Source organism: Coffea arabica, chromosome 6e, assembly GCF_036785885.1.
Source record: "Coffea arabica cultivar ET-39 chromosome 6e, Coffea Arabica ET-39 HiFi, whole genome shotgun sequence".
Taxonomy (NCBI): domain Eukaryota; kingdom Viridiplantae; phylum Streptophyta; class Magnoliopsida; order Gentianales; family Rubiaceae; genus Coffea; species Coffea arabica.
The window spans coordinates 8,311,457-8,323,711 of record NC_092321.1 but is presented as its reverse complement, the minus strand read 5'-3'; the positions used below and the strand labels follow the sequence as shown (position 1 = coordinate 8,323,711).

At 40.9% G+C, this 12,255-nt stretch overlaps 1 protein-coding gene across 1 annotated transcript; it reads right to left on the bottom strand.

Moving 5' to 3' along the window:
• Nucleotides 1–3,728: 3,728 nt before the first annotated feature.
• LOC113695070 (ethylene-responsive transcription factor TINY-like) lies at nucleotides 3,729–6,042 on the bottom strand. The gene has a single exon (XM_027214028.2). It carries the CDS (start codon nucleotides 5,145–5,147, stop codon nucleotides 4,173–4,175), a length of 975 nt encoding a protein of 324 aa, XP_027069829.1. The 5' UTR covers nucleotides 5,148–6,042; the 3' UTR covers nucleotides 3,729–4,172.
• Nucleotides 6,043–12,255: the final 6,213 nt, after the last annotated feature.

The following is a 12,255-nucleotide window of genomic DNA, read 5'->3' as shown; positions in this document are numbered from 1 at the left end:
AACATGTTCAAAGTGGAATCCATGTGCCAATTTTGCGGGATGAATTGTATTTGCACCGCCCGGGGTTCTTCTTAAACAAACCAGCTGACCATTCACTCGGTTTTGTCGCTGTTGAAGCCCCTTAGTGGGGCAGACTAGCTGAATTTGAAGGAATTACCCTACTGCTTCTCTTTGTTACTAAAAATTGGTTAGTCCCTTTACTAAAAGCAAAGGAAGTGTGCAAACAAATTCATATAGAACTAAATGCAGCCTGAAGTTTAGTTAAATTAAAATTATTTACTGCTACTTCAAGTACATCAAAATCAATTTAGTATCATGAAACGTCAACCAAGGTGGCTATAACGCAAAAAAAAAAAAAAATGATTGCCTTTTGTGTGGGAAGAAAAGAAAATTCTTTCATTTGCTTTAAATAGATGGTGGTAGGTAAGCAAAAGCATGCCTTACCTTCTCAAAATATCTTCCTTTTTTGGTTTTTCTTTTACTTTGGTTGGTTCAGTACGCTTTCGTATCAATTCAACCACCAAGCACGATTCATCGACAAGTTGTCCATTCTTTTTAATCTCCTCCTCCTCCATCACGATTTCTGGGTACGTAAAAATCCAACACTGGATTATTACGTGTCAAATTTAGAAGGTCTTTAATCAGAACCATAAATTAAGCCGAGATTAGTTAATACTTGAACATATGTTTGGTTTAGATTTGGACAAAGACTATTATCTTTACAACCAAAAGCTCCAAAAGTCTCCAACAACCTTCCAAGACACACTTCTACTATTGATCATAATTATAAATTTACTGTTTTGTCATGCTCTTCTTCTTAGTCTACAGCCTCATTTTATTAGCCTTGTTTGGAAAGCAATTTTTCAAACAATTGCTAGATTGCTTTGTTTTTTCAAAGAAAAATTATTATATTTTTCGTGAATATATTTTTCAATCACCTTTTTACCTCACATATATTAAATCGTTACAATAATTTTTCTACCAAAAAAATCCAGAAAAATGCAATCCAAACACGAGTATTTTAGCCACATTATTATCTCCTTAAGCATTTTCTTCAATAGGCTTGTACTGATTAAAATATTGTGTGACCGCAACCATTGAGAAATCCATGGCATGCGTGCATATTTTTTTTCATATTTTCTTCAATAGTAAAAGTATAATAATAGGGCAATGATCTTGAGGATTTGTCGAGGGTAGTTGAAGGAATGAGGCTGTCTAACAACAGTTGGAGAAGACCAACCTGTATGCGTATGGTCGTCTTGCAAAACCAAATCTAGGAAATGGAAAATCAGAAACTTGGGGGAAAAAATTTTCAAATAAATAAATAATAATAATCAAAATTTAGATAATCAAATTAGTACAAATAAATTATACCGAACAAATCCTAACCACAACATCCGAAATCCATCAAATTCTGTTCAAATCTCTTCTAATAATAATAATTTAGTCTGGTATTAACCAGCATCGCTAGAATGAATCGTGTTCTTTTTTTTTTTTTTTTTTTTTTTTGCAGTTCTTTCTAATCATTTTCTTTGGCTTTGACCGAGTTTCGCGTAAATCTGATTCCAGCTTTTAGTATTGAGAAATGCAAAAACACATTCTAGAGTTCATTGTATTAATCTGTTTCCCCGTTGTTGTCCCTCAAAAGATAAAGTGACATTTTCAGAGGACGTTAATTTGGTTGTTTGATAAGTTCTTGTTTTCTTTCTCTTTTGAGAAATTAATTCAGTAGTTCGAATAAGCTCCTAACTGCTAATCCTACTAGTCGCATAAGATCGACGCTGCAACGTTATCAATTTATTTGATTTCAAATTTATTTGTTAATTTATTCAAAACACGTGAAAAAGCCCAACGATTTTTCTACGTTTTGCTTTTTGGCGTGAAAATATTACTAGTTTCTATTTGTACACATGGTGGAACGCTGCTTGCAAGTTTCTTTTCACTCATCCAAGGAAATGAGGAAATTGCTTAAAGAGTGGGAGAGAGAGAGAGGGAGAGGGTAAGAGTAATCGAGAAAAAAGAGGACGAAGACACTAGTTGATTTAATTGATAAGAACAAAAAATGAATCGCTTTTTTTTAAAAAAAAAATAAAATTTGAGTATTTAAATTCCGTGAGGATTGTTAGCTTTTTGGTAAAAATTATTGTAAGTGATACGTGATTTTGAAAGCATGTCCTGACACATAATGCAGCAATGATGATCCGAATTAAATCTATTCAAACTTTTTTATTAAAAAAAAAAAAGGGGGGTATGTGTAATGTAGACCCATGCAGGCAGGGCAGGGCATGGCATGGCACGGCTCGGCATGAATGAATGAAATGAATCGTGTTTGTGAAACAACAATAATAAAAATAGGATATAAAAGCAAGGATAGCTGGATGAAAGCTGTTTTTCCTATGCTGGCTGAGGTGTCAAAATCAACGTCAATTTTGCCCAACTCCTCACGAACACAAAGAATATCACCCCACCTAGTCATCCTCTTCTGCTTTTCGCTCATCAGTCATCACCCCTTAAAAATCGATCCAACAAGTCCCTAAAAGACCCACCAATTTTTGAGCTTTTTGCTAAATGGTAGCTAGTTGATTTTTTGAGTTTTTTTTCAATTCAATCCTAGCCAAACTCGCGTCTTTCATTCTAGGCAGAGTGTAAGCCAAACTGTTTCTACTTGAAAAGTTAAGTAGTAGTATTAAGCATAGTTGCAGAGTCAAGCTGGCCAGGATCCCTTTACCAAAACCAGCATAAATCAGTTCAAGCATCCGTCTCTTTGCGGGGTTACCCTGCCCGTCCCTCTCAGGCCCCCAAAACTCCAAATTCAGCCCCCAGTTTAACCTATTTCATCAACTTAGCCTCCTCCAAAATTTTCTTCATCACCGTCTAATTATCTATTTGCAGCAGCTGCTCACTCTATAGAGTCTAGTCTAGATAAAGCTAAATTAAGCTACCACTACTATATACGCTCGGCAGTTACTGCTTTGGTGGCACCCCATTTGCGAAATGGCACCGATAAATGTTGTATTGTACTAATAGTTTATAGTACCAATAAAGACAAGAATGACAATCATGATGACGGAATACTACTATAAGAAATTGGGTCATTCTTTAATTAGCAAATAAATCAACGAAAAAAGACGAGTGCAATTTTGTTTGTGCACGGCGACAGCCCCTGCGAAGCGACTTTAATTTTAGAAATAATAATGATCATTAAGCATGTGAGCTCATATTTTAGGGGCAGTCTTCGGCATCCTTCTTTGTCCAATTTTTGGAAGTCCATGGCTTTTCTTCATTAGTTTCATGGACAAGAAAAGCTAAAGAATAAAACGACTCAAGAAAAGCTAGAAAGAGGGACACGGAATTTGATTGAACCGTCAAAAGACCAGTACGAAGGGGCAAAAAAAACCCTCGTTGAAAATTGAAAAAAAAAAGAAAAAAGAGCAAAGGTAAAAAGAAAAAAAAATTATATACTCGGTTGGATCGTCAATTCGTAAATTATGCAACGAAAAGTACGTAAAACTTACCTCATTGAGCAGACTAATGCAAAGATACGGAGCAATCTCTTTTTAAATAGCGATGGACCAATAATAAAGTAGTAGTCCAATGATGCCCCTTTCTTTTCTTCTGGTTTGTAAAGCAGTCTATACATATGCTGCTCCGGTCATAATCATTGAAGAGAGAGAGAGAGACAGAGAACTAAACCAAATGAACTCAACCCTTTTATGCGAGGAAGGAGCTGGACCAAGAAACAAAACGTTCACGATGCCTTCTTTTCTCTCCTTTTATTTTTCTCTCTGATCATCAACGTATCTCACCCATACAATCATAGGCTGAGTGTCAAAGAAGACAAAATCCTGCTACTGCTACTAAACTACCACTACTGCTTCGTGCTTTCGACTTTGAAGTAACCAGCAAGAACTTGAGTTGCAAGAAAGGTATAATAATTAATACATTGCTACTAGACCTACTATGATAATTTTTTTTCCCAAGCCATGGAAAAAGATTTACTCCATGAAAATAAAGAGAGTTTTCATCATAAATTAACAGAGCAAAACTCAACCCCCAAAAAAAAAAAAAAGAAAACAAAAAATGGTCCCAAAAAATAAGAACCATAAACTGAACACACCATCAATTTGCTTGAATTAATTACTCAAGAACAGCAGCAGCATCCCTTGTCTTCACTAGTGCAGCTGCCATAACAAGCCTTCAAAGCTTCCTGAAACGACAGGATTATCAACTTCTGCCATTCCCATTAATCCCGCGTGGTTTTCCCCAAAATATCCATAGGTTTCCACACTGCCATGCAACCACGGGTGACCGTAGTCCCATCCCATGTTATCTACGGAGTCCATGAAAACCAACTCCTCCCGGGCCGACTCCACCGAGTCGTAGCTCGCCCCGAGGCTCGGCAGCTCGACTATCTCGCACAGCTCCTCCGCCGCCGCTGCCTCCGACGCCTGCGCAGCCGTAGACACCTCCTCTGTGCACGAGGACGGTGATGATGACGTGACGCTGGAGAGCAATGAGGACGAGGAGGATGATCCAGTCATCGAGGACAGGCATGGCGTCATCACCCGAGAGGACGAGGACTCGGACGACTGGGAATGGGAAGACTCATCCCCGGGTTTAGCGCGTCCGTCCATTTGGAAATCCATTTGGGCGGCTTTTAAGGCAGCAGCCTGGACGTCAGGCGGGGAGCACGTGGCGGGTCGAGGCAAGGAACCCGCGAGCTCCGGGAAGTTGAGGATGGCAGAATTGCCCTTGATGGAGAGAGCCGCGACGTCGTGGGCCCGGGCAGCCATTTCGGGGCAGGCGAAAGTGCCCAGCCAGATCCGAGACTTCTTCTTGGGCTCGCGGATTTCCGAAACCCATTTTCCCCAAGCCCGCATCCTGACACCTCTATACACGGGATGCTTGCTGCTGCTATTATTATTATTATTGTTGTTGCTGTTGTTCCTAGTCTGACTTCTACTATTGCTGTTCTTACTGGAACGATCGGTATCATTATCATTATTGCTTCTGCTGGCAGCGGAAGTGGTGGTGGTGGTGGTATTATTGTCATCTCTGCCGCGTTTGCGGTGGTGATGCATGTGAGCGGAATCAAGTGTGCCTGAATGGCTGCTTGATTCTGTTTCAGAGTGGGGAGGTTCAGCCATTATTTGAGAGGGAGGATCTGAAGAGGGATCTGCACTACCAGTGCTGCAGCAACAAACAGTGAAGCCTATTTAATGAAACTAGGCTATAAAAAGAGAGATGGGCTCTTCTTCTTCTTTTTTTTCCTTTCTTTTTCTTGTGTTTTGGGGAGAGGAGGGGGGGAGGGGATGGTCAGGATTGTGACTGGTGATGCAGGGTGTTTAGGTGAGAAGAGAAGATCATCAAAATGAAGATGAATAGGAATTAGTATATCTTTTAGTTTGATGGGCGGGGGGAATTGATCAAAGGGAATGTGATATTTATATGTGTGTGTGTCTAAAGTCTAAACTATATTAATAAAGGAGGGTAGGGTCCGTAGGGAGGAGCAGTGTTTATATTTTATGTTTTTCGTTTTTCTTTTTGGGAGGGAGAGGAAGAGAGAAGAGAGTTTTGGGGGGGGGGGGGCCTTCACTGTTCAGGGCATGGCCCTCAAGTGACCGACCCAGCATTTTACTCCATCATTTTCTTAATGACGGAGCACACAGACAGAGGAGAGCAGAGTACTGTATTTGGAGTAAAAATGTTTAATACAAGCTGCATCAAATTGGGCGGGGAAAGTGCTAAGGAGTTGGAGGATTAAAACCAAAAAAGAAAGAAATAGATGAGAGAGAGAGAGACAGAACTGAGAAGGGAAGTCTGAGTTGAGAAATCAGAAAAGTGGGGAAGAAGGGGAGGCTTAAAATGCAAGCAAGCGATGAGTTTACGCACTGGACTCAACTGCTGATTAGAGAGACTTGAATGGTTGAAAATAACTTTGCAATAGTCAAATACCAATGCACGAGTTCTACTTCCCACAGCTGTATTGACCAAATTCAGCCACTTACTTCTTGGTTTCGTCCCCAGCGTTCTTTTATAGTACTTGGCCTACTAGTAGGAGTGATACAAATATGACTCTTCTGCAGTCTACAGTCTACAGTCTACGGTTCGTAAGTTGAAGGGTTAATTTTACTTTACATCCTTCAACTGTACCCAAATTCTCATTTTTGTCCTTGAATTTCAAAGCAAGACACGTTAGTTTCTATGGTATAAAATCTCTAGATGCAACCCTGATTGCATCTTGTAATTTACCTAATGGCCCACCTAACACTTATTGGTTAGTGTTTGGATTGAATAGCTATAATAAATTATGAGTAGACTAGTGTAGCATATAATAGTTTTTTTTTTTTTTTGGAATTTAAATGCAAGTTATTTTCTTTTCTTTTATTCCAAAAATACATGAACATATACCAAAGATAAAATAAAATTTTCATAACTATTTTCTTTTCTTCTGGATTTTTCCCCCTAATTTTACTTTATTTTTGGTCCATAAATATGGAGTAACAAGCCAATTTTTAATAAAAGTTAAAAGAAGGTTAACATCACTTTTTCTAGTCCACGGTTGGATGTGTCTAGGACAAGAGGTAAGGTTGCAAACTAAAGGGCAGTAACCCTTTTACTATTTCTTAAACGCGTAGTTTAATCACTACACACACATATATATAGAGTACAGTATAAGAAGTACAATAATAAACAGTAAAAAAGAAATTTTCTCCAATTAACTTTCGATTCAAAAGCAATTATAGCCATTTACCTCATTTTTGCCTCAACAAATCAGAGTCAATCACTAATTTTTATGCTAGAAGAAATTTAGTTTCAAAACTTGTCAAACATTTCTAGAAAAACTTGAAACTTCGTGTTGTTTTTGAAACTTGAAACATCATAAATCCATTGCTGTTTCACATTTTACATTTGATTAGGATTTTATTTTTTCTTTTTAAAATTTCGTGTTGTTCCAATGCTTAATGGTGCAAGGAAAAATAGAAAATCAAACAAAGAAAGCCGAATCTCAAAGACCGTGGCACCATGAATTGGATTACTGTTTTCAAAAACAGACTAGATACTATGAAGCCTGAACCCACTTGGTCCCAATAAGAATACTTAAATTTTGACCTTCATCAATGGTCCAACAATAAGATAATATATTATATGTATTGAACCAATCTGGTGAACTAAATATGACTTCCATATGCTTTTACCTGTTTCTCTGACGGTGCATGGCGACGGTCGCTCTATTGAGATTCTAACCATATTGAATTCGTTTTCAATCTTACGGAGGAGAGTCACTACGGAATTAACAGTAATAAAAAAAAATTACTGACAGTCTTCACGCGATGAGATATTAATGAGGCCCATAAGCACATTAAACTATTAAAGAGGGAGGGCAGGAACCAAAGATAACTTACCAAAATGAGCTGGGCTCCCATGAGAGCTTCGTGGCATTGATAGTACTCCATTTTTTTTTTTTTTTAAATGACCTACCTAATTGGTTTGCCAAAAAGGAAAAAATAAAATGTAATGGTTGCTTCGGGCTGTCAACCATCTATCAAAGAGAAAGAGATGAGTTTTTTTTTTTTTTTCCCTCTTGGTTAGTCCTTCTAGTCATTTAAATACATGGCCGTTGACAAGTTACAACATGCTTCAAAAATTTTTAGAGTGCTACTAATTCCCAATCAATTTAGAGACCAAGGAGGCAGTTTTGCTTATTGGGAAGCGTGCTTCAAGAAAATTTAAAACAAAACATTTTGCTTGCATCACAAGTAAATTTTTCAATCAATTTTTTTTTATTCATTTCAACTATCTTTTTATCTTACATACAACACATTGCAAAGAGTACTGTCGTGATGCAATAATTAATTCAAATAATTTCCTATCCAAACACATTCTTTAGTGTTCCTGTTCTTGATTGCTTCTCATCACGATAATCAAGTGAGATTGGTTGCTAAACATGTTCCTAATGAGTTCCACACAAGAGAAAAGGTGGGAAAAGAAGCCACATGGATTAGTTAGTATGGCTGTTTATTTAGAGAGAAGAGAGAAATTTGGAAGAGTAGCATGCCTCTACGGGCAAAGCGCATTTTAACCAACCAGAGCACCAAAGCAAATCGTCCCGTTCATACGCAATGCAATCTGATCAGAAAGGAGAATGAAGATGCCCTGACGGGTTGATGGCAATTAGGCACTGAAGAGGTCGTTTTTGTCCTGCTGGAGTGGATCACCCGAGCTGGAGAAGACCTCTGATCCTAGGTGGTTGACTCAGACGAGGTCACCTGCTCAAATTGTAAGAGGGACTAAAGTCCCCGGTGTAACTCCGAAGCTTAAGTTAGTTCGGTATTTTAAAGAGCAATATGCTGGAGAGCAATATGGCTAATGTTACCAGAAATTTGGCCGTCCCCCTCTCAGTAGAAGTCTTGAGTATTTATAGAGGATGGACAGGAGAGAGGGACTGCTTGCACAGGTCCCTAGAGATCTGGCAGAGTCAGCGTATCAAAGTGACTCAATGGACTCTGCAGAAAGGTGCGCCGGGACAGCTGTGTCAGTCGGCGCGTGTCAGAGCAGCTTTGCCAGAAATGTCAGAGGTATCAGAGGTGTCAGAGGTCATGTTTCACAACTCCGGTTGTCTGGTCACCATAATTGACTTCGGCTAAGTAAAGGAAAACCTTAGCCGAGGCTGTAATTAAGCCGAAGTCCTAACGCGATGGCGAACGGCCGAGGTGGTCGGAGCCTAAGAGACATAGGGCGGGACCCCAGCTCTGCCGACCTGGAAATACCCTCCTCACTAAGCCCCCCAAGCCTCGGGAAGGGCGAGGTCGCGGTACCCCGAAGTGGCTACTTCCCGGGGCTGATAAGGGTGTAAGACACGGAGTGTTGGGACACGTCATTACCGTGCGGATGAGACTGAATGAGGGGTGAAAGGACGGCTGTCAGCTATAATGATGACTCCGTGGATGGACGTGAAATCAACGGTCAGATGAACAGTCCTCATTAAATGAGGAGAGAGGTTGCGTCCTTACGGATCCCAAAGGTTTTGCCCTTTCATCTCCTCCCTGTTAGCCTATAAATAGGGGTCCCTTTTTACCAATTGACTCTTCACCAGAAATCAAGAATCACCACAGAGCTCTATTTCTTCGTCTTTTCACTTCGGCACACTTTCAAACCACATCCTGAGTAAGTTCACTTCTTCTTCTTCTTCATTTCTCCCTCTAGCAATGGCTAGAACTGCCCGTACTCATAGAGAGACAGTGAGGCCCGACTTCGCCGAAGCAGAAAGGCCTGAACCCTCCGAAGAGAGAACGGTTTCTGAGGCCGGGGAAGGGGGGGCCGAAGCGTCTCATCAGGCCGGGACACCCCAGGGAGAAAGCGAGGGAACCGAGGTCGAGGGGGAGGTCCTCTACAACGACGACCTGGGCGACGAAGTTCCAAGGGACGAGGGAGTGCAAGAGCCTACTACTCCTCCGAACCTGGAAGCAATTGACTACGGCATTGTTCCTCAATTCGGCAGCGTAATGACTGAAGCAATGATCATCGAGGTGGTTCGTCAGTATCCCTGGAGGAGGGACTACAGTATTTATACTCCTCAGACGAACCAGTCAGCCGAGCTCCCTCCACGAGGTAGAGTGGCCATATATATCGATCAGTTGGAGGCAGGGCTAAGGATTCCAACCACAAGGTTCCTCCGGGACTGCCTGAGATATTGGGGGGTGAGAATCACTCAGCTCGTCCCCAACGCAATCCGGGTCCTGGTCGGATTCCAGATGTTGTGCCGACATCAAGAAATAACTCCCACAGTCAACCTCTTCCGTCGTTGCTACTCGCTCAAGAATAGTGGGACTGAGAAGGGGTGGTACTACTTCGGGAACAAAGTCCCGAAGTTGGTGGTAGATGCACCTTCCTCCATCAAAGAATGGAAGAGGAACTTCATTTTTGTCCCGGCTGGTGACTTCCCCAGGGGGTTCTGGTGGAGGCCGCCTACTCCGGTCAAAGAGACCTCTCCGGGTAAACTGGAGGAGGATAACTTCAGAAAGCTGACGGGGTCGGGCCTCTGGATCAATTGTTGGGATTTTCCGGAGTCAGTTCTTGTCGACGGCGGCATCAGCCGAGCTCTTATCAGCCCGGATCGTCCGCCATTCTATTCTAATAGGCTTGAAAAGCATTGTACTTCCTTACTCCTTACTTCGTCTATTTTTTTTCCTTGATTCTAACTAACTCTCCCTCTATGCTTCGCAGTGAAGAAGGTTTCCGATCTGATTACCGCGGGGCCTTCCGGGGTCAGCAAGAGGCCGTCCAAGCGTAAAGACCAGGCCGAACCATCCACTCGGCCGAAGAAGAAGACCACCTCGGCCCACACCACTACGGTGACGGCAAGCCGGGGATCTCCCGTGATAATCACCGGGGAGGGCTCCCGCACTTCATCGATTCCTGCCGGGGTGGGTCGTACTTCGGCTATACCCGTTGGGGTGCCGATCAGGGGGATAACAATTGCCGCTCCACCTCGGGGCAGAGGGACAACGGCATTTCCCGTGGTCCCCGTGACGGGGTCCTCTCTCTTTAATCTTCACAACGTCCCCTCACAAGAGGCCGGGGAGGATAAAAGGCACTCCGGCGCGCAATGGTGTCCGGAGTGGGAGCTCAACGTGAATGACCGCTGTAAGGACCCCTTGGTCGCTCAGGAGCTTCTGGTCCACTCAGTCCTGCCCCGAGATAATACCTACGCCCGGAAGCTTTCCCCAGGCGAACTGATGCAGAGTGCTTCCGTCTCCTGGGCATCCACCACTGCTTTCCTCGCCGAACTGACCCAACGCTATACAAAGTTGGTCGAAAACTATGAACCTTCTGCCGAGCTCGAGAAGAAGGTTGCCGAGCTTGAAGAAAAACTGAAGGCGACCGAGCAGGAGCGCGACAAGGCCGAAGCAACGCGAGAACAGGCCGAGGCTACCAAGAACTCTTTGATGACTGCCCTTGCCGAAGAAAAAGATAGAAGGGCTCAGGAAGAAGAGTCAACCAAAGCGGCCATCGAAGAAGCGGGGACCTTGGCGCTGGAAGCCTTCCGGAAATCAGAGGGTTTCCTCAAGGATCTCGGCGAGCTCACCTTGCCGAGCTTCATGTTCGGATACACTTCGGCAGTTCACGATACGGCTCCCTTTCTCACTCCGGATCAGCTGGAGTCCCTTCATGACAAGGAACATTTCAACGAGGATGCCAAGGAACTATTCGATCGTATGGCCGAAGGCATCCGGACTGGAAGGGATCTGACCGAGGTAAAGGAGGAGTTCAACAAATGGCTATCTGAATTTGATCTGGACGGGGCCGAACTCCAAGGTGACGACATCGGCAGTGATGGCGGAGGTGATGGCGGAAGTGATGGCGGAGCTGAGGCCACCGGAGATAACCAGGAAGCCGAAGCACGGGGCGCGTAGATAATAGGCTAATTTCTGCAATAGGTTAGCCGAGGTCATAGATAACCTTGGCCATTCGCTTGTAACTCTGAGCCGAGGCCACATGTGACCTCGGCTTTTTGCTTTTCGTATCTCAATATAACTGGGCTCCGTTTGGATTAGCTGTTTTTGGGTTTGTTTTTCAAAAACACCACTGTAGCATTTTGAATCTGAAAAACAAGTCCATTTGGATTAGTTGTTTTTGGGGTTGTTTTTCAAAAACTATATGAAAAACTTTTACTGTAGATTTTTTTGGATTATTTTTAGAGGTATTTTTGAAACATATTTTTGAGTATTTTTAGAATATTATAATTTTTATATTTTTATATAAATATACATTTATGCATTTATAATCCATTTATATTTACAAATGTATAGATGTATATTATTATAAATGAATAAATTATAAATGAATATTATATAAATGTATAAATTATAAATTATAATTTTTATATTTTTATATAAATATGCATTTATGCATTTATAATACATTTATAGATATTTATAAATAAATATATTTATATATTCATATAAAAATATATAAATGTATTATATTATATATAATAAATAATATAAATATATTTATAAATGTATAAGTGTATATTATTATAAATGTATAAATTATAAATGAATATTATAAATATATTATAAATTATAAGTGTATATTATTATAAATGTATAAATTATAAATGAATATTATAAATGTATAAATTAATATATTATAAATATATATTAATATTATGTAGAAATGTATTTATATAATTAATATAAATGTATATATGTATTGATATTTTGTATAAATGTAAAATTAATATTATGT